General features: G+C 32.0%; 3 protein-coding genes across 4 annotated transcripts; 1 reads left to right on the top strand and 2 right to left on the bottom strand.

Moving 5' to 3' along the window:
• Positions 1–2,348: 2,348 nt before the first annotated feature.
• On the bottom strand, positions 2,349–15,320 carry LOC146912749 (uncharacterized). 2 transcript variants are annotated; one of them, XM_085722242.1, is made up of 8 exons: positions 14,876–15,320; positions 14,472–14,593; positions 13,613–14,249; positions 7,836–8,940; positions 7,279–7,554; positions 6,054–6,884; positions 5,492–5,628; positions 2,349–2,992 (listed from the first exon to the last, which is right to left on the bottom strand). In XM_085722242.1, the coding sequence occupies exons 4-8, from the start codon at positions 8,073–8,075 to the stop codon at positions 2,578–2,580; spliced, it is 1,899 nt and encodes a 632-aa protein (XP_085578368.1). In that variant the 5' UTR covers positions 8,076–8,940; positions 13,613–14,249; positions 14,472–14,593; positions 14,876–15,320; the 3' UTR covers positions 2,349–2,577. The 2 variants fall into 2 exon arrangements, 1 of the variants encoding a protein (XP_085578368.1); XR_015016874.1 differs by lacking the exon at positions 2,349–2,992 and adding an exon at positions 3,051–3,242 and having other exon boundaries at positions 5,025–5,628.
• Positions 8,280–9,916, bottom strand: LOC146912751 (disease resistance protein RUN1-like). The gene is made up of 2 exons (XM_085720779.1): positions 9,909–9,916; positions 8,280–8,940 (listed from the first exon to the last, which is right to left on the bottom strand). The coding sequence occupies exons 1-2, from the start codon at positions 9,914–9,916 to the stop codon at positions 8,280–8,282; spliced, it is 669 nt and encodes a 222-aa protein (XP_085576905.1).
• Positions 9,952–13,570, top strand: LOC146912750 (replication protein A 70 kDa DNA-binding subunit B-like). Its single transcript, XM_085720778.1, has 11 exons — positions 9,952–9,984; positions 10,721–10,985; positions 11,083–11,179; positions 11,278–11,405; positions 11,503–11,587; positions 11,687–11,816; positions 11,946–12,100; positions 12,363–12,468; positions 12,601–12,864; positions 12,953–13,048; positions 13,511–13,570. The coding sequence occupies exons 1-11, from the start codon at positions 9,952–9,954 to the stop codon at positions 13,568–13,570; spliced, it is 1,419 nt and encodes a 472-aa protein (XP_085576904.1).
• Positions 15,321–26,697: the final 11,377 nt, after the last annotated feature.

Raw genomic sequence — 26,697 nt, 5'->3', positions numbered from 1 at the left:
GAGTTTGTTCGCAAATTCATCCTTTTTGTTTTTAGTGAATTTGCGTTGTATCGATGTACTCTATCAATTTCAATGAATGAATATCATTTATTTTTGTAAAAAAAAAAGAAGAGAATTCTAGATTTTTTTTTAAGAAAGAGAGAATTCTAGATTGTAGGGGTGTAATGGTTCTGTTTAGATAAATTTTTAATAAAAAAACCAATGAAAAATTAGTTGGTTTGGTTCGGTTTTTACTGTTTTTCAAAAAAGAAATCGAACCAACCTAACTTGTTTGGTTCAGTTTGGATTGATTCGATTGAACTGTTTGTTTGAAAATACAATTAAAAAAATTTATATTTTAACAAATTTATATTTCATGCATACAACATACTCTAATATTTCATATAACTTTGTTTTCCATGCTCTCTGTTTTTCAAACGACTTTGTATAACTAACATATGGAAAGCTAACCAAGAGATGGACGATATCTCAACGACCGTGAAGAACAATGGTAAGGTGTGGTTGGAAGCTAGTGTTCTTTTTTAGTAAAAATGAAATAGAGTCGGAGTCAGTGGCGGATCTTCTCAAGAGCCCATGGGAGCCATGGCTCCCCCCAGGTTTCGTATTTATACTATATTAGTCACAAGTTTTATCATATATCACCAGTGTCGTAGTGGAAATTGAAGGAGATATGCTTCAAGAGGGCGTGGGTTCTACTCCTCTTCCTCTTGTCTCCTTTTTCTGCATATTTATAATGCATTTTTATTTTTATTCACAAAAAAATACTTGGCAGGACTCGAACCAATGCTCTTGAGATAGTTTTATGCCTTGCAAACCATTGCAATACATTTCAATTTGTGTTTATTTTATGAAACAACTTGCATATATAAGTTATCATTATTTGGCTCCCCCCACTTTTTTAGTCAAGATCCGCCACTGGTCGGAGTAATTAGATGAGATGATGATGGGAGAAAGTGAATAGATTAAAGACTATTTTATGTTGCACTTTGATTTTGAGCTTAATGATAAATGTGTGTGAGGAATGATAACATTCATAATACGGGTGGGTTAGATGAAAGAGAATCAATGAACTAACAGGTGAAGTGTGTGGATTCAATTCAACAAATAACGAAAGAAAATACTTTTGTTGGTGGGTGGAATAGCTGTTGTATTCAAAACCAGAAAAAGATACCCTTTTTTTTATCGTCAATTTACTTTTATGAAAGTTTTGTTGTCTCTATTTATAAATATTAATATTAATACTTATTTATTCTTTTATTAGTATTATATATTGCATTATTATGTTGCTGGTTGGTTTTTAATCTTATATGTTGCACTAATTTAATCTATATTATTATTTTGTATGTTGCAAAAATAATCGATAATTTTCATACTATAATTTTAATTTTTTAATATATTTTGCATCAAACATATTATTATTTACTGTGTTTGTTTAATATTAATTTTAATAAAAAAATATATTCTTAAAAAAATACTTTGCATTTTGGATATCCAAAAACTGATCAAACCACATATGATTTTTATTTTGAAATAATCATGAAGACCGAACCGAACCACATATGATTTTTATTTTGAATCGGACAATATTTTACCTCTACACTGATCCAAACCGCACCACTTTAAATAAAACTCATTCTTAAATGTAAGATCTACCATAATTTAAGCCAATAATATAAAGTGAGTGGAGCATTACTCTACAATAATATCCTCACCCCTTTAAGTAACTTAGTCTGGCTCTCTTCAAATTTGGGGTTCATACCCCAAAAGTACTGATCTACTTAGCAGCAAGATTGGTAGTTCACATATATACACACAAATTATTATTTTTTACCGTCCGGAAATGTACCTCTGAAAACATGGGAAGTCTTTTAGTAGCAATGCAAGGTGAAAAGTTGCCTCCATATCTATTGATACAGAAGCCTTAACCATGTTAAAGAGTTCAATCAGGCCAACCAAAATAATATGTGGTAAAATAATGCACAAATTAGTGTTTCTTTTTGGAAGGCAATCAGCCATATATACTATTATCATTTAGGACTAAAGAAGTCCTCCAAACAAGGTTGGTGATGGTCTTGTCCAATTTGTTTTTTTGAACAAACGTCTTGTCCAATTTGTTAATACACATTTATATGTTACAACTCTTTCAGAGACTATATGGAGAGCGCCTCACACTAAATAAATGTTTGCTAAAAAATTAAAGTTATGAAGGTTGCTGTAGCTAAGAAAATTAGCTTGAGCAAAATAACCATGGAGTTTGATGCAGAGATTGTGGTAAAATGCTCATTGCGCAAATCCGAGTTTCTTATTGGCAGTCGTATATCCTATTATTTAGGGCTACAGAAGTTTGCTAAACATTTGAATGCTATCGCTATTGAGTCCATTTTGTCAAAAGAAATTTAAATGGTACATTACATGGAAGAATTGTAACAGAACAAATTAAAATCTTTCACCAGTCACCATGGATAAAATCTAGAAACTTCAGCCAGAAATGGAAAACAATTGTTGCCAATAAACAAGTTTACAGTCACCATAAGAATTGATTTTTGCTTGGCCATTGCTTTACTATCTTTCATTGATTCATTCCACTCGGCTTTTCTTCTTTCTGTTCGGATTGAAGTCGTCAGTGGGCTCCTCTTCAGTAGAGAATCTCTTGACAGGGCGTTCATTTTCATCATTACTACGAGCAATTGCATTCAAATCTGGTACATGATACAACTCCATTGTTTTCGAAACTGGTTCATCATAGACAAGATAAATTGTTGTCTTCTTCACAATGAAATCATTCTCGAAAACAAAAACAAGCTCCACTTTGTTACCAGGTTCTATACTTGATACTACCCTCTGCCCCTCTTCCTCTTCAAAGGAGACTAATGCTTTACTCTTATAAAGCTGAATGGTGGCCTTTGTGTAATTTTTCACTAACACGTTTTTAAGGCCAATAGATGATATGTTATTCGGGGTTGAAGTATAGACAATGCATGTTACACCCACACTAGACGTATCTAGAAAGTCTAGCATGTGCGTTAGTTTAGTACTGGATACATTAAAAATTTACAACAATAACTACAAATGAATGAATATACAACCAAATGCGTTCGTACATAATCTTAATACAACACAACTTCTCTAAAAAAAATAATACAAATGCATCCTTGATTATCCACATCATCCTGCAGCAGGTACGAACGAACACTTGTCGCATCATCCATTCGGCTACTAGCTTGCTAGTCCAACCTGTTTATCTGAAACAAATAAGGATTGGGATGAGACATAATGTCTCAGTGAGTTCCCCTAAATCCTAGGCTATAGGCAACCTCAGGGGAAACCTACGGTCACCACGTGTCTAAAAATACAACCTGACAGTTGATTATACGTGTGTGGGGACTTGCATACTTAGACGGTCGTGCATACTATGGCCGTCATAGTCTTATCTCACTTGTTATAGGCTTCACTTCCTATACGTGTCATGGCGGTCGAGGGGAATCTAAAACCGCAATGCCAAGAATACGCTCTACGTATCGAGGCCTAAGCATACTATAATCATACGATTAGGGGAAACCTAAGATCTTCTTCGGCATATCTTTCTCTATACTTGCTCTATGCATAACTATGTCGTATCTAACAACATATTCTATCTTACTATCATACTAGTTTTGACGTTCTACGTCTATGTTCTACTATTCTTGACGATCTACGTCAAGGCTCTACTAATTCTTGACGATCTACGTCAAGGCTCTATGACATAACATAAATATATCTAATAATATGCATAGTCAGATTCATTCATTAAGTTAGCGTTTAGCAAACAGCTATAATCTGAGTTCATTTTACGGAAAGCCCCGAGTGGAGTAACCCCGAGCGCAATCCCTATCTATCCGATGGAAACCTATCTAAGGTATAACCAACGGCACTCCTGCAGTGACGTGCGGGATCCTTACGGCTAACCCCGTTTCACCTAATGGAAACCTCTTGAACCAACCTAGTGTGGACACAAGAGACACGACCACTACATCTTATTAAAGCTTTCTTTGTGAATAGATATCTAATCGCTTCACAGCTTTATTAAAGTCTTAGTCTATAAACGCATAAGTATTAAATCTATACGTGCTATCTCTTTTACCTCGGATTCCTATACGATCCAACTAGAGGTAAACTATATGCTTCCCTAACTTGCTATGTGAATAGATGTCTAATCCATTCACGTCTTGACATACTCGTATGGCACTCTAACTTCTATGCGAAGAGAATACTCTATACCACTTCGCATCTACGCAAGCATACTACTCATACCTAACATTCTATTTCCTTATAAGCTATTCTAGTTCTTGACAAGCTATGTCAAGGCTCTAATTTCATTTCCCATTTTAGTTCATCACTACCCCATCATGCTTAAACTCTCTTGAGCCATCCTCGTGATACATGCTAAGATTGCCATGATTAATGATGCAAGGATCAATTGACGATGTGTGCAAATTTTCAATACTTTCTAAAGACCGAAAATGCCATAAACCCAAGTTACGAGCCGTTTATAAATTTCATGATTTGATAAAGCCAAGCTTGTTCCAGTAGAAAGATAAGTAAAAACAGTACAAGAATACACCGAAACGATCGCTACGGACCCCCACGCGACTGCCCCCAAGCACCCGAGCGCAGAACAACGCGAACGTTGTCCTGTCTGGGGCGCCTGGCGCCAGGGTTGGGGCGCCTAGCGCTGGCTCTCTGTGTGTGGGCGCCTAGCGCCCTTGTACAGGCGCAGCGCTCCGAAGCTTGCGTGTTCGCGTGTTTCGGCTGCGGGTTTTCGCCATTTTCGACCCAAAACTCGTCCAATTCGACCCTGTAATGCACCAAATACATCCAACAACATATATAGACTTATTTTAACATAACTCATGGCAATTTCAACATATACTCACCTAGGATTGGCTTGGGGTACTAAAGTTCCATAAACTCTAAACTAACATAAATCATGATTTTCTACAAGATTAATCAAACCCAAAGGTAGATAATCTATCTATGGAACTCACCTTGCACAAAAGAAGTGAACTTCAAGCTTCCTTAAGCTCTACACCAAACCCTAGAATCTCTACTCTTGAAGAAAAGGAAAAACAAGATGATGAGACTTGTTCGTACACACTCAAAGCTTGCTTGTTCTCTTGCTTGCATGATCTTGATCTTTGGTTTGCTCCCAAAGAAGAAGGAGGATCGGTTCTTAGAGAGAGGAGAGAGCACAAGAAAATTGTTCTAACCTAGAGTGAGAAAGACAAAGAAATAATGAAGATTTTGGGTCCAATTCCAAATAAATATCCTTTGGCGTGCAATTACCTCTTTGCCCTTGTCTTAAGCGTATCTAGCTTGACACTGCTGCATAAGTCGTATTAAACTGACATCTCTTAATTAATGTTTCCTTCAAACTTTCTTTCTGCAACATTAATCCTCTGGCACGATCGACTGGTAATATTCTGATACTAACAGGCGGGATATTACAATGCACATCATTGTCTTCAAGTTACGCCCTTCCACATTAGGAACTATAAAAGTTAAAGAAGAACCTTCAGAACTATAGGTTAACCAATTTGGATAACTATCTCTGGGGAGGAAACAACCACCACTCCTGTTACCATCCATATTCTGGAAAAGTAAAGATAGTCTTAAAATTTAATTGACGTATAGTAATATCACCTTATCAATTATTCCACATGTGTCAGTAAGCTAGCAATGACGGATGAATTTTGCTTTTTTGGCCCCCAAAGTCAAAAGTCCCGAACGGTTTCTTTTGGGTTTATAAGCCCTTCAGGGGATATCTCCCATTATTGTTTTATAGGCTTAAAGAGCAAATAGGGGAGGGTCAAAAGAGCAGTCATTATGACTGATAGCAAAATTTTTTGGAATTTCGAAGACTGTTTAAAAATAAACATGTTAAGAATTTCATTATTATCATTTTTTATTGTTTTACATCTATAGTAAAAATAATTGTATACACACATGCATAGGTATATACTTACACTATAAAAATTCAAATGTATGAGGATGGGGACAGTGAGAGTATGTCAAACCTGTAAAATTATCTCTTTCAGAATATTGGCAACTTGACAATTCGTTCCCATTTGAATTAAAAGAGACTTCAGTGAATGCTTTGATCCTGGATGGAACACTGGGTTGTCGTACTGGATTAGTTTAGAAGTAGTCATATTGGATTCTTGTGATGTAGTTTCAGTTGATTCCAATTCTTTAGAATTTGTAGCACATAGAGCATCCAAAATTATTTTTGCATCAAGACAAAGTTGATCTTCAGAATTGCAATCCACCCAAAGACTTCGAAGCCTTGGAAGTTGGTTCGAAAAAGATGATAGTTTATGGGAACTACTACTTGGTACATCTAAAGAAACAAGAGATGACATGGCAACAGATGTTTGAAATGGAAATGGGAGGTTATTTGTTGGTGACATCCAAGACGAAATGATAGCTGGAAATACATCACTTGAAAATCCTTCATATCCGCACAAAGAGATAAATCCAATATTTTTTAACCTTACAATTGAAAACGGCACTCTTCCTATTGCAGTGTTATTTGCAACCAAGGTGGTTAAAGATTCCATCTGTTCCAAATCTTCTTCCAATTTGTCAATCACTAAACACCCAGAAAGAATAAGAGTTTGTAGTGATTTCAGCTTATAGATACTTCTTGGAAGGCTTTGAAGCTTAATACAATCCTCTAAATTTATTAGAATTATTTTATTGAGATCTCCAATAGTATGGGAAACTTCAGACAACTTTGGACAATCTGTGAGTATTAACTGTTCAAGATTAGGCATGTTTGAAAAGTCTGGGGTTTTTTTCAGATAATGAGAATGACTAAGATTGAGAATTTTCAGCTTCTCTAGCCTCTGCAAGAACAGAAATGTTATAAAGAAAACTTAGAAATGTAGCATTAAAAATAAATGCAAGAAATTACAATGTATCAGTTACCTTGATAATAGAAATTAAACTATTTAATTTATTGCAACATCAATTGTTTTTAATAGCAATATACATTTTGGTTTGGCATTACGTTTGCAAAAAATACTGGAACAAGGCTTCTTTTTTGTATATAATGTTTGCAGAAATTAATAAAAGTCATGTATGAGCATTCTTCAGAGAGTTCAAAAATTTAACATGATATATTAGTTTGAAATTCAAATTTAAAACCTATTTAACTAAATATTAACGATTGGAATCCATGATTTCCCTTCTTTTAACTACATCAAAGACTTTGAACAAGATTTAGGTTGTAATTAATACCTGGGGCTCTTCCCACACATGATTGACATTGCTGTTTACTAACTCAATGGCAACTAATTTTTCTTGATAAAAACTCGAAGGAATGCATTTCAAAGGAAATCCATTCCAAGAAAGCCATATCAGATTTCTTGAAAAATATTCAAAGTCCCCCTCAAATTGTACACCAGCAAGTTGAAGCAGTCTGAGTTTTTTCATCTTCTTGAATGTTTTGGTACTAAAGCATTTTTCATTTGTTGTTGGCAATTTCAAAGCTAGTCCCTCAACAGCTTTTGTTCCCTATGAAATATGATGGGAGAAAGTAAAATATGCACAGATAAAAGATACAAGACAGATAAAAAAAACTTGTCATTGAATTGAATATGTCACTAGAGGCTGGGAAGCACAAAACGATTCACAGCCAAACTAATTTTCAAATCTCAACCACACTAATGTTTGAAGTTCTTGTGATAACCAACAGAACATATAAATGATAACAATCGACACAAATGTTTGTTTTACTTCACTAAACTTTAGATTATTATAAAACTGGAACAAAAAATAAGTATATGAATTCTTACAGTGTGTTCTGATAATACATCGAGCACGTCCTTATTAAACCATAACCTGCTACGCTCCTCAGGCTCTTTTGGTGACTTCTCACGAACGATTTCTCTTCCCATATCTCTTAGCAAATCATGCATTGCAAGTCTGTTCCTATCATCAACAGTTACAAGGCTTCGCTCAACAAGGACACTTAATCCAATTTCTGCAAAAAGTTCGCTACCATTTAATATATGTATAACATCATTCCTGTCCATCCCAATAAAGAAACAAGCTATGTCAAGGAATATTTCTTTCTCGGTGTCATCATTTAAAGCATCATAGCTTATATTTAACTTCTTTTGTACTTGATCATTAGGAATTCTTTTGATTTTTTCTAATACACACTTCCACTCTGCTAACCCCAATTCAAACAAATAGGATCCAAGAACTTCCAGAGCTAGTGGCAATCCCCCAGAATACTAAACTACATTTCTTGAAATTTCAGAAAAATCTTCTCTTGGACTCACTTGCTTGAATGCATGCCAACTAAAGAGCTCAATTGATTCGCTTCCGTCCATTTCTTTCATTTTGTAAAGTTGGTCAACTCTATTACCTCTAAGTATGTTCATATCTCTACTTGTGATGATTATTCTGCTCCCTGAACCAAGCCAGGTACGACTTCCACACAATGCATTTAGTTGTTCAAATGTATTCACATCATCAAGTATTAGAAGTACTCTTTTATGGAAGAATCTACCCTTTAGTATACTTTTCCCTGACTCAATGCTTTGTATCTTAGTTTTCGTTTCTTTGCAAATATCAAAGAGAAGTTGTTTTTGTAGGTCAACCGGTCCAACATTTTGCTCCCAAACTTCCCTAATATTTGCAAGGAAGCTCCTACCCTCAAAATTGCGACCAATTCTGTTGTATATGGCTTTGGCTAATGTAGTTTTACCAACACCTCCCATACCCCATATCCCTAGTAGTACAACATCATTGGGTCGCTGTATGTCTAGCAACCGAATCACATCTCGTACCCGAGATTCCACGCCCACTGGATAATTAGCAATAAACAAGTCTGTTTTGTCAAGCAAACGTGAAATACTTTCAACAATGTCATTGATTGCTTCACTTTCATTCCTAAAAAAAAATTGGACCAAAGAAAAGTGGAAGTTATAAATACAATTAAAAAGGAACAAAGGTGTATATCTGAACATAAAAAACGTAATATTAGTTTTGAACATCTTATTTATAAAAGGTCTTAAGTTTCTTAGACAGCTTTTTGGAGCCAAAATTTGAGGTTAATTTTGTCATTTTAATATTGACACATCATTATTCTTATTATTATTTAATATATATTTAAGCAATTGAACAAACTTTTGCTAAATTTAATATTGACAACTCATTATTGTTATTATTATTTAATATATATTTAAGCAATTGAACAAACTATTGCTAAATTTGTGCCATAAACTACTAAATATGTTTTTTTTTCTTCCATAATCTTAGTTTTTTTTTCGTTTTTTTTCTTTCATAATTTTATTTTGTTTTTCTTTCACATTATTATTTAATAATATATATTTAAGCAATTGAACAAACTTTTGTTAAATTTGTGCCATAAACTACTAAATACGTTTTTTTTTTTATAATCTTAGTTTTTTTTTTCCTTTCATAATCTTATTTTGTTTTTTGTTTGATGAACATCATAGTTTGTTTTCTATTTTCTCTATTTTTTTGGTAATGCTATTTTCTCTATTTATTTGGCAATATAAACACCGATCCCCATATGTTTTTTTTTGTTTTTTTTTAACTATGTTTTTCTAAAATTTCTCATTAAATTTGTGCCACCAAAGAAAAAAAATCCTCATCTAACGTTTGTCTTTGGTAACTAACTCTGTCTACATCTGTGCCACTTTATGCCAAAATATAAGTAACATCAAATAGGATTTATAAGTCATACTTCATCCTTCTTCCTTCGATTAAATCATCTTGCTTCAAATTAATCGTACGTCATATTTTTTTGCTTTGAATCTCTTTTTTTATTTCTAACTTCTTTTTTATATCAACGATTAAAGTATCTCTCTATTAATATTTTTAACTTTGTCTACCTTTCCATGATTTATTTCTTTTCAATTCTATGTAGATTGAATAATGGCTTCTCATATTACTGATATTGATGACATTGTTGCTGGAAAAATCGATTAGAAGATACGTGTTCGTATAGTTAATCTTTGGAAAATTCCTGATTTCAACAAACCAAAAGAGGCATCCAGTATTGAATTACTATAACATGTTTGTGTTATGTGTGATGAAACAGCATGCCTCTATATACTTTTATATGGTTCTATTATACCTATCCATTTTTGTTATTAAAGATCATTGATTTATTCATGTATTTCACAAGTTGTATCTTCTGTTTTTCATCGCAGTTAAATTAGCCTATTAAATTAAAAGAACCATATATGAACATGTTAGTAAAACAATTAGCCTATTAAATTTAAACGATTAGCCTATTAAATTTAGAGGTGGGGATTTATTTGTTTTGGTTGGTGCTGTGCAGTTTTTGGGTGCGCGGGGTTCCTGTTCCTCCACTATAATCTTCTTTGTTATTTTGAATTCACTACACTTTCTTTTTGGGTGACTCTGTTAAAAAAAAAAATTAAACAGCCAAACTGCACAGCCGCATCTAACAGGTCTGCCCAAAACACACCCGAAAAACAACCTAAACTATTATAAATTGATAATAAAAGAAGTTTTTTAATTTGATTCATGATTGTCCATACTATGGACGTGTTGATAAGATTATATCATTGTTTTTTTATGTTTCACCTTTATTTATTTTTAAAGAATTTGTTTCAGTTTTATAATTCTCATTATCTTTTTATTCACATAAATTCACATAATATTTTATTTATTTCAGTTGTCAAAGATACAAGCTTCTATTAAAAGCAAGGATTTCAAACAACTTGGAGATTCTATTGAAGAGGGTGCTTCATATACTATAGAAAAGTTCTTGGTCCAATTTAATAAAGGAAATTTTAAGCCAACAAATCACAAATACAAGCTAACTTTGATAGGAAGCACTGTTATAACCAAAACATCTTATGATAAAATTCCTGCAAATTTGTTCAACTTCACAAAATTTCAGGACATTATTGGTGGTACTGATAACGATGTTTTAATGGGTTAGTACTTTATACTAAAATTACAAATTAAATATTAACTTATTTTTAGATTTTTATGATTTCTTCTTTATGATTCTGCAACCATGTTTATTTTTAGATGTCATTGGCCATGTGGTTGGAACGACTGACATTAAGGATGTTCAAGTAAAAGGAAGAATGACTAAAATCTTGGACTTGATGCTTGAAGACCTTGAGTTAGTGGAGTTTTTTTTTATCTTTGTTCTAACTACATATATAGATGTTTTTTTAATTATTATTCTTAGTCTAATAAAAATTATTTTGTAAATTTCAGGAGCAATACAATCATTTGTACTTTATGGGGTCATTTTGCTGAACAAATGAATAGCTATATGAGCACAAATGGAAATACTTTTCCTATTGTAGTTGTTATGCATCTATGTCGACTTAAAGTTTTTGGTGGTAATTAGATTATCTTTTTAAAGGTAATTATTTTTAATTTCTTTGTATTGTTAATGATATATATTACTTAATACCTTTTGGTGTATCATTTTAATAGGTATGTATGAGATTGCCAATGCATTCAATGAAACCAAGTTGCTTATAAATCCCAACATTGAAGAATGTTGCACCTACAAGAAAGGGTATGCACTAACCTATCGTTATTACACATATATTATATTGATAATTATTGAAAGTTTTTTTGTTTTTGTTAAGTATGATTTTCTTATATTTTACGATAGAATGGAAACTGGCAATGCATCTTTGACCCAAGGGGTCACCCAGATGATAGCACAATCTTCACTTTCTTTGTCTAATGATCTACTCCAAACAAAAAACATGACAATTTCAGATATTACACAAACTAAACAGGTCTACAACTTTATGTTGATTTGCTTTGACTTATACTATTATACTATGTTGTTAAATAATTCTTAATCCATATCTTTGTGTTTTAATTTTCTAATTATTATTCTTAAAATAAATTTAATAACTATGCAGGTGGGTGCATGTGTTGTCTTGGCTAAAATTATTGACATAGACACCAATAAGAAGTGGTGCTACGTTTCATGTGATAAGTGTTTCAAGAAGGTTGAACCTGTTTGTACAAAACACTTTTGTGAAAAATGTGATACATTAGTCGATGCTACAAAAAGGTAACGTTTTCGATATTAATTTTTCTTATGATTCACTCATGTTTTTTAAGCTAAACTCAATTATTCTTTCTATTTGGTTACTTATATAATTAGCAAATCTAATTTCAATTTTTTTTTCTTTCTAATAACTTACTATGTACATGATTATATAAACGACAAGTTGCATCATCACCACTTTTATTCTTTTGGTCACTGATTTTTTTGGTTAGTGATTCCTTATAAGGTTATTAAATCTTTCATGTATATTCATTTTTCATTTTAGGTTTATGGTGCACATTCATGTTATGGATGATAGTGGGTCAACTACCTTTGTGTTGTTTGATGGAGTTATTTCACAGCACTTTGGAAAGACTGCAAAAGAACAAATGGTATTGATAATGAACTTAAGTATATTGTCTTTTGTATTTTTTATGTTATATTATTAAAACAATAAACATTGGTTTTAATTGTTTACTAATCCCTTTCAAAAAAAATTGTTTACTAATCCAAATCAAAAACAGGAAAAGACCACAAATGATTATCCAACCGAGTTTGACACCTTACGTGATAAGGAAATGCTTTTCAAACTGGAGATCAATCAAAAAAATGTTGAACAAAGGTTTTATACCCATGCAGTCAAAAAGATGTCCGATGACAATGAAATCAATGATGAGTTTAAGAAAAAGTATTATATTGAGTGTCATGCTGCTCCTCCGAATGGTAAGGAAGATGATGATGTTGATATCATAGGTCCTATTACTCCCCAAACTGATGATAACATTAAGGTAGTTAAATATTCTTTATATCTACTTTAAAAGTATTCATAAAACTTATTAAATTAACTATTTCTATGAATGTTTATTATTCATGTAGCTTCTCGGTGATGAAGCTAATTCTATTCCTAAAGATACTCATCCATCCAAGTCTTTGAGAAAGAGAAACGCCGACTCAGATGCAACATATACTGACGTTGATTGTCAAACTCGGTCGTCCACCACTAAATTGCGGAAAGTTGTCAAAATTAAGCAAGGACCTCAAGATTGTTTGACACCTTATTTTTATTTGTCTATTCGATGTGATAACGAGAATTCTAAATTACTTCAAGTTTTTATTGGTTTTATTTTGGACACGTTAATTCATGCTCACTTACAACTATTATTGTTTCATTTACGATTACTTTATTTATTAATCAATGTCATATCTAACTTCCCGTGCATCGCACGGGTCTTAATACTAGTTAAAATGTAATTTGCATTAGTTACACAATTTTAATTTATTTAAGTTATTATTAATAAGTTGAACACTTCAAATAGAAAGTAAATAAACTTTATGTAAAATGAAATGATCTATATCAACAAAGAGTTACGCAACTCCACTCAGGTACTTAGGCAAACTGAACATTTAAATTTTGACCAATGATTATACAACCAGAATTTAAAATATGTATATCCGATCAATTCGACCTTCCTAAAGCTAGTTACTCTAGTTTAGTTTGCACAATTAGCAGTGTTACTTATTATTAACTAAAATTACCTGAAATTTAAAACTACAAATCCTGCAAGACCAGCTGCCACACGAAGATCATCTTTCCAACTTAGCGCCAATTCAACCTCGTTTAAAATTCTATTCAAAAGACTTTCAAACGCTCTTCCAAACTCGCCTTTCTGATTACGCACTTCAGAGGGATCTACATGGTAAAACACTGGAACAACCACTTGCCCAATGGTTCTTCGACACTTCATTATTTTTTCCAATTCATTCAGACACCATCGCGAATTGGCATAATTTTTTGAGAAAACAATTATAGAAATTCGAGACTGTTCAATTGCGTGTGATAATGAGGTTGAAATGTAATCTCCTCTTTGAAGCTCATTATCATCTCTAAAAACCTTAATTCCGAAATTTTTAAGAGCCGCATAGAGATGTGAAGTGAAGGAAGAACGAGTGTCCTCCCCTCTGAAACTTAAGAACACGTCGTGAATCCTTACTCGTTCCGGTTTTAGTTTTGATTCTGGATCCGGATCCGGTTTTGGGTCTGAAACCACCAGATCTAAAACTGGATCCGATTCTGGACTCGAAACCAGATTAGGGTTTGGATCCAAAACCACCGAATTTGAAGTCGGATCCAATCTGAGAATCGGTTTCTGTCCATGCCTCGGCCACCTAGATGCTACAATAAAAAAGAATAAGAAAAAGAGAGAATCAACAAATAAAGGTTAAAAGCACTTTTTTTCCCCTATTTAAAAAATTGGTCCATCAATGTAGTCATGTAAACTCCACAGACCATGAATGAAAATTTAAAATAAGCAAAAATGCATATAAGTCTAAAATAAATGTGTGGCTTTAAACTAAATTCATGTAATAGACTTAAAATAAAATAATCTATGATCACCTTCCTGTATGATTGATTGTTCTTCTGTTGAAATAGAAAGCGTAGGCGCGGACCAGGAACGGTTCAAACTAAACAAGTGTAAAACTCTGCCAACAATGCTTTCGATAACCTCACTTTCATTCCTACACAAATAGAATGTGTTGAAGCTAGAATGTTTACAAAAGCATGTATCAAAATTATAGTTGAATGTGTGTGTTGAAATGAAATAGTACATGATATTTGATTTCATTGGGCAAATTCATGTAACAGATTCTGACTTTATCATCTTAGTCACGCCAAAAATTTAGTCCTGACTTCTGAATCCACCCCTCCTACATGGAGGGTGTGAAGAAATTTTTGTTGCCTAAAAAAGTTGCAATGAAGATTGAAATATTTGAACAGTAGTAAGTGTTGAACGAAATTACCTGGAATTCAGTATCATAAACCCTGCTATGCTAGCTGCTCGACGAAGAGCCGCTCTCCAACTTAAAACTAATTCTACCTCGTTTGAAGTTTTGTTCAAAAGACTTTGAAAAGATATTCCAAACTCTCCGGTTTGATGACGAACTTCAGCAGGGCCTACATGGTAGAAAACCGGAACAACCACTTCTCCTATGGTTCTACCACAATTCACTATTCTTTCCAATTCTTCCAAGCACCGTCCCGAATTGGCATAATTTTTTGAGAAAACAATTATAAAAATTTTAGACTCTTCAATTGCACTTGATAATGATGTTGAAATGTGATCTTCTCTTTGAAGCACATGATCGTGTCTAAAAACTGTAATTCCAGCATTGTGAAGAGCGTTATAGAGATCTAAAGTGAAGCAGGAAAGAGCATCTTCCTCGGTGAAGCTTCCGTTTGGTTCGAGAATTAGGAGGGGAGGGGAGGGGAGGGGAAGGGAGGAATTTTAACAGAGGGGAAGGGAGGGGAGATATTTTAAATAAAAGTGTGTTTGGTTCACAAGGGGAGGGGAGAGATTTTAAAATTATTTTACTGTTTTACCCTTAAACTTAATTAAATAAGGATAATAAAGTAACGAAACAATAACGATGTAATCGATAACAACACGATGTAGACGATGAAATAATGGATTAGTAATAGGGTTGTTACAATTACAAGTAGTAATAAAAGTTGTTACAAGAAAAAAATGTTAATAATACGGAATAAAAGTTGTTACAAGATAATGTAATCTATAACCTAATAATAGTAAAAGTTGTTTCAAAATAATATAACCTAATAATAATAAATGTCGTTACAAGGATAATATTGAGATTTTAAATTAATACAAGGATAATTTTGGCAGTGCAATAAAATTTGCTTCCCTCCCCGCCCCTCCCCTCCCCTTCTAAAAATTGAACCAAACACTTCAAATTAAAAATCTCCCCTCCCCTCCCCTCCCCTCCCCTCCAAAACTCTCGAACCAAACGGACCCTTAAAACACCCGTTTTCGACTAAACGCTGTAGTAAAAATAAAAGAAAAAGGAGAATCAATAAGCCTGTTTGTTATATATTAAAAAAAAAAAAACAGATTTTTCTTTGTATTTCTAAAAATGGATTATTATTCAAAAATAGTAGAAGTTATAAGTCAAAAATAGAGATTTTTTCAAAACTTTAAAAAAATAAATGAGTGAGATTTAAATGTTAAAAATAATGATGAAGTCAACATTGTAGGAAACTGGAGAGAAACATACCGGAGGAAAAATAATGATCCGAGGTAAGATTGACATTGGATGAGGAAGACTGTGATAGACTATCTCTGATGGTTTTGGAGTCCTTTTCATTCACCATTTTATTGGATGAGAAAATGGCAGAAAAGAATGAATGAAATGGTGAGAGCAAAACCTTTCTAACAACGGATTTAGGAAACCAATTCAGAGATCGATTTCAGAACAATTATTCAAAATAATTATGTAGAGTGAGAAGCAAGCAGATGTGTTGTTAATTCAAGGTCGTCTAGTCAAAAAGCAGTGACTCCAGTAGTACTACACGTGAACTTAAAGTCGTCGTATTAAACAAAAAAATTATTTTTGGACGAGCTATATAGTGCAAAAGAAAACATAGCGAAAACATAATCAAAACTGATCAAGAAATTTTTTTTTTCTGCCCTTATCACAAAAAAAAATGATATATCTGCCCCTAGTTGAAAATTATTGTTGTAAATGCCCTTGTTCTTCATTTGAAATGGCGAGCATCACATTTTTTCAACCCTCCTCTGCAAGCTTGCAGGCTTTCTCAGACTTTCTCTGTGTGTTCCTAATTTCATTTGGCGAGCATGAATATTTAAGGTATTTTTCTTGTTCTTTCTTTCAAATGGCGAACATGTTAATTTTTTTTTCCATGTTCCACATATGAAATGGCGAGCAAGCCATTGTTGGTTTTTTTAGTATTTTTTTTTGCTTGCCCTTTGAAATGGCGAGCATGGGGGCAACAAAAATTTGACTACGGTTGCCAATTTATAAAACCCATAAATTATGTTTTTGAAAAAGAAGAAGAAACAAATCCAACTTAAGACAATACAAGATGAAAAAGTTTGGAGGTGATCATGACCCACAACATACAAAGGGTCATTAACTTTAAGATATTTTTATAAGAAATGAGTCACTCATTATAGAATGCAGGGAGTATGAGAGAGCAACTGTAACGCCCTTCTTTTTATTTAATTATTTTAATTAGTTTTAGAATATATTTATATGATTGGTATGATTTACATGATTTATGTGATATTTTGTTATGTTATATGTTGGTATTTACTAGCATAATATAATTGTTATTTGGTGTAGAAATATATTTGTTATTTGTTATAGATATATTTGTTATTTGGTGTAGAATTATATTTGTTATTTGTTATAGATATATTTGTTATTTGGTGTAGAAATATATTTGTTATTTGTTAGATATATATTTGTTATTGGTGTATTATTATTATTATTATTAAGTGCGGGAGAGATATATTTAATTTAGAAATAAATAAGATTATGAGGAATAGAGTAGTTTTGAGGTGTAAGAGAAATAAGAAGGGGGTTAGAATAGAAAGAAGAATAAGTTGTTGGACCAAAATAGATTTAGGAATAGCGTTTAGTATTATAAATAGAGAAGTTTAGGTTAGAAAGAGTTTACCGGAAACCGCTTTTTGGAAAAGAGGAGAACAAGAAAGAAGAGAAGAGGAGAGAAAAGTCAAGAGAAGAGGAGAAGACCTTAGGAAAGAAGAACGTTGCCGCTGATTCAGGAATTAATCTAAGGTGAGGGTGAGACTATCTTGCATTAATATTAAGTTGTTAAATCATTAGATTGCATCTAACAAGTTGGGGAAAGTTTGTGAGAATTTGAGAATTAGGGTTTTGAGAGAGATTTGATGATTAGATGATGAAAACTTGTTGAATTGATGTAGAAATTGTATACAATCCTTAGATAACCCATAGGATGATTATTGGATGTAGTTTTGAGGTTAAAACCATGAAATTGGATTAGATGTTGGTGAGTTTAAGAATTAGGGTTTAATAATTGTAATAGGTTGTTAATAGATTTGAGAACCCTTTGAATTTGCATACAGTAAGTTGATGAATAATTAGTGTTCTAATGATAGGGTAATCATAGGGTAATGATTAGGGTCAAGTTTGGAGAGTATTGGATCGAATACGAAGTGGAAAAGATTTCCCTAAAGCGAAATCGCAGCTGAACTGCGATTTTGCTGTCAATGTGCAAAATGCGTTTTTATTGTCTCAGTTTGACAAGTTTAAATTCCGAACTGGGTTCAGGTGTAAACACGAAAGTTGTAGGTATGGATGTTAGCTTTCTAATGTCGTTGGTCTCACGTCAATAGGATTTATAGAACTTGAGTTATGGTCAAATTACTGCACGTAGGTCACAGTGAATTTTTATGGACTTTCAGCACAACTTTTCTGAATTTAAAATAAAAACTGGTATTGATCGGTACAGAATTGGTCTTAGGAGTAAACATGAAAGTTTTAGATAATTTTGTTAGCTTTCTAGTGGCTTTGGTTTGACGTGAAAATGATGTTTGGTCTTTGAGTTATGATGAAAATACTACAGGGAGGTCTTAGCGAAATTGTACGGTGACAGCCTTCTCTGTTTCATGTTTTTGCGTTTTGTTCATATGTTTCTGTTTTGAATTGATCTTTGTTGTAAACATGAAAGTTGTTGATATTTGTGATATCTTTCCAGTAGTTTTGGTTTGACATGAAAATATATTGTGGATAATTTATTATGTTTTTACAAAGATACATAGTGAATTATTGTTGATGTTTAAATACGATATTATATGAAGTTGTTTATGATTGATGAATATGATGTTTTAAGATGTTGTTTATTATCATTTGATATTGTTATATTATGATATAACATGAATTATTTATGTGATCCATATGTTGTCAAGATGTTAAGATGTTAAGACGTTAAGATGATAAGAGTTGTTAAGTCGTCAAGTCGTTATGAAGTCATCAAGTTATTAAGATGTTATGTTGTCAAGATATCAAGATGTTATGATGTCATAGATGTTCATGAAGTTGTCTAAGTTGTAGGAAGTTGAGTCCATTGCATACTCATTAAAGTTGGGGGCTTTAGGCCCGGCAGCCTTGTGCTCATTAAAGTTGGGGGCTTTAGGCCCGGCAGCCTTGTGCTCATTAAAGTTGGGGGCTTTAGGCCCGGCAGCCTTTGTGCTCAAACTACGTTGGGGGCTTTAAGCCCGGCAGCTTTATGCTCACATGTTGAAGAGCCTAATTACGCTCATTTATGTTGTTGAATGGTACCACATGCATTTGCATATCAAGAAGTTTTAAGATGATTTAAGATGTGAAGTTGTCGAGCTGTCAAGTTGTTAAGTTGTCAAGATGCTAAGATGATTTGAGATGTTAAGAGTTACATAGTCGAGTTGAGTCGCATTGTCGAGTTAAGTGAGATTTGATTATGAAGTTTGATTGTGATTTGATGATTATGATTTAAGGATGATGTTTGCTTATGAAGTTGATTATGAACTTGATTATGAAGTTGCTTTCGATAAATGCTATGTTTTGATAATGATACTTATGTGAATTATATGATGATGCTTACGATTATATTTGGTGTTAGATATTGATGCTTATGATCATGATTTAAGATAAGATATTTTATGAATAATAATTGAGATTACTTGATGAAGTATATGACTAATGTAGGAAGGATAATGACACTAGTTAAGGAAGTTTAAGTTATTAGATATGATTAATGAATTATAAGATGTTTAAGTTGTTGAATGTACTTTATATGATTTATATGCTTAATATTATTGTTTGAGAAATCTCACCCCTCTGCTTGGAAATGTTGCTCTTCGTATGGGTAACTTGCAGGTAACCAGGATTAGTTGCGGTCGTGAGTGGACTCCTCACAAGTGTGTCTTAGGTGCTCTGATACGTAACGGGATGGGATTATGTCTTTACTTTCTGTTCCTTACGTATTACTTTATGAATCTTACAAGAATTGATGTTGAACTAAGTTTTATGAAATTTTATATTGAGGCCCTTGTGCCAAAGATTATTTAAGTTGTCAAACTATTCCGCTGCGAAGTTTTAAAGATTATGTTGTTATATTTTTGAAGGATAAATTATTATTCCATTTACGTTTTTTAAGAAATGTGACATTCCGTTTTATGATGAAAAACTTTGATTTTATTTAAGAAATTTTTACGTTGGGAAAACGGGGTGTTACAATTGGTATCAGAGCAGGTCGGTCCGTCCGGCCAAGTAGAAGAGTCGTTGTGTCGTGTCGTCATGTTTTCTAGTTAGTAGTTATGTTTTATTATGTGATCATGTTTAACTAACTAACATTGATGTGGTTTTGTGTTTTGTTTGAAGAAACAATAATTAAATTTATTTTCTCTTGTGCTTGAATTTCGAGGACGAAATTCTTTTAAGTTGGGGAGAGTTGTAACGCCCTTCTTTTTATTTAATTATTTTAATTAGTTTTAGAATATATTTATATGATTGGTATGATTTACATGATTTATGTGATATTTTGTTATGTTATATGTTGGTATTTACTAGCATAATATAATTGTTATTTGGTGTAGAAATATATTTGTTATTTGTTATAGATATATTTGTTATTTGGTGTAGAAATATATTTGTTATTTGTTATAGATATATTTGTTATTTGGTGTAGAAATATATTTGTTATTTGTTAGATATATATTTGTTATTGGTGTATTATTATTATTATTATTAAGTGCGGGAGAGATATATTTAATTTAGAAATAAATAAGATTATGAGGAATAGAGTAGTTTTGAGGTGTAAGAGAAATAAGAAGGGGGTTAGAATAGAAAGAAGAATAAGTTGTTGGACCAAAATAGATTTAGGAATAGCGTTTAGTATTATAAATAGAGAAGTTTAGGTTAGAAAGAGTTTACCGGAAACCGCTTTTTGGAAAAGAGGAGAACAAGAAAGAAGAGAAGAGGAGAGAAAAGTCAAGAGAAGAGGAGAAGACCTTAGGAAAGAAGAACGTTGCCGCTGATTCAGGAATTAATCTAAGGTGAGGGTGAGACTATCTTGCATTAATATTAAGTTGTTAAATCATTAGATTGCATCTAACAAGTTGTGGAAAGTTTGTGAGAATTTGAGAATTAGGGTTTTGAGAGAGATTTGATGATTAGATGATGAAAACTTGTTGAATTGATGTAGAAATTGTATACAATCCTTAGATAACCCATAGGATGATTATTGGATGAAGTTTTGAGGTTAAAACCATGAAATTGGATTAGATGTTGGTGAGTTTAAGAATTAGGGTTTAATAATTGTAATAGGTTGTTAATAGATTTGAGAACCCTTTGAATTTGCATACAGTAAGTTGATGAATAATTAGTGTTCTAATGATAGGGTAATCATAGGGTAATGATTAGGGTCAAGTTTGGAGAGTATTGGATCGAATACGAAGTGGAAAAGATTTCCCTAAAGCGAAATCGCAGCTGAACTGCGATTTTGCTGTCAATGTGCAAAATGCGTTTTTATTGTCTCAGTTTGACAAGTTTAAATTCCGAACTGGGTTCAGGTGTAAACACGAAAGTTGTAGGTATGGATGTTAGCTTTCTAATGTCGTTGGTCTCACGTCAATAGGATTTATAGAACTTGAGTTATGGTCAAATTACTGCACGTAGGTCACAGTGAATTTTTATGGACTTTCAGCACAACTTTTCTGAATTTAAAATAAAAACTGGTATTGATCGGTACAGAATTGGTCTTAGGAGTAAACATGAAAGTTTTAGATAATTTTGTTAGCTTTCTAGTGGCTTTGGTTTGACGTGAAAATGATGTTTGGTCTTTGAGTTATGATGAAAATACTACAGGGAGGTCTTAGCGAAATTGTACGGTGACAGCCTTCTCTGTTTCATGTTTTTGCGTTTTGTTCATATGTTTCTGTTTTGAATTGATCTTTGTTGTAAACATGAAAGTTGTTGATATTTGTGATATCTTTCCAGTAGTTTTGGTTTGACATGAAAATATATTGTGGATAATTTATTATGTTTTTACAAAGATACATAGTGAATTATTGTTGATGTTTAAATACGATATTATATGAAGTTGTTTATGATTGATGAATATGATGTTTTAAGATGTTGTTTATTATCATTTGATATTGTTATATTATGATATAACATGAATTATTTATGTGATCCATATGTTGTCAAGATGTTAAGATGTTAAGACGTTAAGATGATAAGAGTTGTTAAGTCGTCAAGTCGTTATGAAGTCATCAAGTTATTAAGATGTTATGTTGTCAAGATATCAAGATGTTATGATGTCATAGATGTTCATGAAGTTGTCTAAGTTGTAGGAAGTTGAGTCCATTGCATACTCATTAAAGTTGGGGGCTTTAGGCCCGGCAGCCTTGTGCTCATTAAAGTTGGGGGCTTTAGGCCCGGCAGCCTTGTGCTCATTAAAGTTGGGGGCTTTAGGCCCGGCAGCCTTTGTGCTCAAACTACGTTGGGGGCTTTAAGCCCGGCAGCTTTATGCTCACATGTTGAAGAGCCTAATTACGCTCATTTATGTTGTTGAATGGTACCACATGCATTTGCATATCAAGAAGTTTTAAGATGATTTAAGATGTGAAGTTGTCGAGCTGTCAAGTTGTTAAGTTGTCAAGATGCTAAGATGATTTGAGATGTTAAGAGTTACATAGTCGAGTTGAGTCGCATTGTCGAGTTAAGTGAGATTTGATTATGAAGTTTGATTGTGATTTGATGATTATGATTTAAGGATGATGTTTGCTTATGAAGTTGATTATGAACTTGATTATGAAGTTGCTTTCGATAAATGCTATGTTTTGATAATGATACTTATGTGAATTATATGATGATGCTTACGATTATATTTGGTGTTAGATATTGATGCTTATGATCATGATTTAAGATAAGATATTTTATGAATAATAATTGAGATTACTTGATGAAGTATATGACTAATGTAGGAAGGATAATGACACTAGTTAAGGAAGTTTAAGTTATTAGATATGATTAATGAATTATAAGATGTTTAAGTTGTTGAATGTACTTTATATGATTTATATGCTTAATATTATTGTTTGAGAAATCTCACCCCTCTGCTTGGAAATGTTGCTCTTCGTATGGGTAACTTGCAGGTAACCAGGATTAGTTGCGGTCGTGAGTGGACTCCTCACAAGTGTGTCTTAGGTGCTCTGATACGTAACGGGATGGGATTATGTCTTTACTTTCTGTTCCTTACGTATTACTTTATGAATCTTAAAAGAATTGATGTTGAACTAAGTTTTATGAAATTTTATATTGAGGCCCTTGTGCCAAAGATTATTTAAGTTGTCAAACTATTCCGCTGCGAAGTTTTAAAGATTATGTTGTTATATTTTTGAAGGATAAATTATTATTCCATTTACGTTTTTTAAGAAATGTGACATTCCGTTTTATGATGAAAAACTTTGATTTTATTTAAGAAATTTTTACGTTGGGAAAACGGGGTGTTACAGCAACAATGCTCGCCATTTCAAAGGGCAAGCAAAAAAAAAAATACTAAAAAAACCAACAATGGCATGCTCGCCATTTCATATGTGGAACATGGAAAAAAAACGCCGAACAAGAAAAATACCTTAAATATTCATGCTCGCCAAATGAAATTAGGAACACACAGAGAAAGTCTGAGAAAGCCTGCAAGCTTGCAGAGGAGGGTTGAAAAAAATGTGATGCTCGCCATTTCAAATGAAGAACAGGGGCATTTACAACAATAATTTTCAACTAGGGGCAGATATATCATTTTTTTTTGTGATAGGGGCAGAAAAAAAAAATTTCCTCATAGTTTACTGTTTGGTGGAATACAAGGAGGTGTTAGCCCAAAAAAAGGAAATCAAGAAATAATCCTCCAATCAAAACTAGCCAACTATTTCTTGAAGCATTCGCTTGATACTCTCTCGGGAGAAAAAACATTTCCCTTTTTGGAGTAGATCATAAATTTTTTGCGTATTCATTTATTTGAAATTGAAAAACTATCTGAGTTTTAATCCTTAGGCCAAATACTACGTTTTGTCCTTTTAGTTTGACAAAATTCTCAAGTTAGTCCTTTAAATTTCAAATAGATGTTTTTAGTTTGACAAAATTCCCAAGTTAGTTCTTTAAATTTCAAATAGGTCCTTTTAGTTGATAAACTATTTTACCGTTATCCCTGCTGTCAGTATCCGTTGAACTGATGCTAATATAGCCGTTAAGTTGTTGACTTGGATCAAAATGCTTCCTTTTAAAAGCTCCAGGGTGTCAAAAAGTTACGTTTAATGTGATCATTTGTGACCATTATATAAACGTAACTTTTTGACACTCTGGAGCTTTTAAAAGGCAGTGTTTTGATCAAGGTCAACAACTTAACGGCTACATTAACATCAATTAATTATTAACTAACAGCAGGGGTAACAGTTAAATAGTTTATCAACCACTACAACAGTTAAATAGTTAACTAAAATGACCTATTTGAAATTTAAAGAACTAACTTGGGAATTTTGTCAAACTAAAATCATCTATTTGAAACTTAAAGGACTAACTTGAAAATTATGTCAAATTAAAAAAACCAAAAGTGGTATTTGATCTAATCCTTAAGAGCACCCACATCTATGCCACCCATATGGGTGGTATAAATGGACTTCACTCAATATATTATACTTCTTCCGGTCCTTGTTATAAAAAACAAAAGTGACATTTTTTTTTCTCCTTTTTATAAGAAATATTGATCAATTTTTAAGTTTGTTTGAAGTTAAATTCCATTTATACCCTTATTTATTATGAGAAAGAATATTAAAAAGTAAGTAAGTTGGGGGAATCAAGAATAATTAATTTAAGGGTATTCATGGAAAAACTTAAAAGTAGAGTTGTATTAAATGAAGATAACTATTTTCAATGTATTTCTTTGATCTTGATGATTTATGTCTTTTGTTTCTTATTTTCAATGTATTTAAGAGTATTATTTTACACTTTTTAATTATTTAAACAACTCAACTACATTTTTTAAATATCCATATCACTCATCTAAAACTTTAAAATGAATCCCATCAAACATCACAATATCTCTTACATTTATATTTTATATTTTTTTATCAAGAAAAACCACTGTTGCCAAACAATACTACAGTGCCAAGTAAAAATCTGACATAATGCCATTGGGAAATGTGAGGACACGACAAATAGTAGGCGATATTTTTTTTTTTGAACACAATTAGTAGGCAATATGTATGCTCTAATATCCCTAATAAATCAAACATGTCATATATCCTAGTTTATATGCATGCTTATTTGTTTATTCCGTGTAACTTTTAATCTTTATAGAGCTGTATTGTTTTTGATGAATCTATTATATTTTGGCTTAAATGCAGTTTTGATACCTCTTTTTTATGATGTGGCATTATTATTAGTGACATGGTAATGATGTGGCAAGTTGACTTGGTCAAAAATTGAATCTGGATAAGCATTTTTATATAAATATTAATCATTTATAACTTTAAAATTTGAATGAAAACGATTTTTTATTAAAATTTGAATGAAAACGATTTTTTAATTAAAACGATTAATAGATGAAATTTTCTAACATAAAACAACAACCAGTCATAAAAAAAAAAAAAAACCAATATTTTTCCCCTAAACAAACGGATCTGGACAAACAAAAACAACCAATATCATCATCTACCATTAATCTATATCTATATCTATACTATATATCAAGAAAACTACTCATTTCAGCATTTGGGTTTGATTTTTCTTTCCAAAAATACCCTCAATTTTCAATACAAATAACACATGTAACAAATAGATAAAAATAAATTTAAATATTAAAACAAATGTAACAAACATGATATGAATATATATTTTTTTATTTTTTTTCCATTATCATTTAAAAAGTGTAACAAACTAGATGATCATATTTATACTTACTTTTTCATCATTCCAATTATACCCTTAAACAACTTTTTCTATAATAAAATTGCTGGTAGTGTCATTAAAAAAAAGAATTTAGATTATTTTTTTGTTATATTATTGGTATCATTAAAATAAGATAATCATGATTAGTTTAGTTTGTTATAACTTGAAAGCAACAAACATTTATAGTTTTAGTCTTAATCAAAATTTATAAAAACCATTCATAATTTTCAAACTTTAACATAATAAAGAGCGGAAAGACAGGAGTGCCCGTCTTTCAACTATTACTATATAAAGAAAACTACATCTTTCAACACTTTTGTGTTGGATTTTTTCTTTCAAAAATACCTTCAATTTTCAATACAAATAACACATGTAACAAATAGACAAGAATAAATTTAAATATTATAACAAATGTAACAAATATATATATGTGTGTGTCTATATATATATATATATATATATATATATATATATATATTTGGTTTTTTTCCTTTATCATTTAAAAAGTGTAACAAACTAGATGAGTATATTTATACTTACTTTTTCATTATTCGAATTATACCCTTAAATAACTTTTCCTATAATAATAAATATTGTTATTGGTGTCTTTAAAATAAAAGAATTTAGATTATATTTTTTTATATTGTTGGTGTAATTGAAATAGATAATGATGGTTATTTTGCTTTGTTATAACTTAAAAATAACAAACATTTATATTTTTAGTTTTAATCAAAATCAAAGTTTCATAAAAAGAACATCGTTCATAATTTTCAAACGTTAGCGCAATAAAAGAGCGGAAAGACGGGCACGTGAGTGCCCGTCTTTTCGCCAGT

This window comes from Medicago sativa, chromosome 6 (assembly GCF_051527215.1).
Source record: "Medicago sativa cultivar Bolivia chromosome 6, Bolivia_mono, whole genome shotgun sequence".
NCBI classification, from domain to species: domain Eukaryota; kingdom Viridiplantae; phylum Streptophyta; class Magnoliopsida; order Fabales; family Fabaceae; genus Medicago; species Medicago sativa.
The sequence above is the reverse complement of the archived record's forward strand: the minus strand, read 5'-3'. Positions and strand labels throughout refer to the sequence as shown.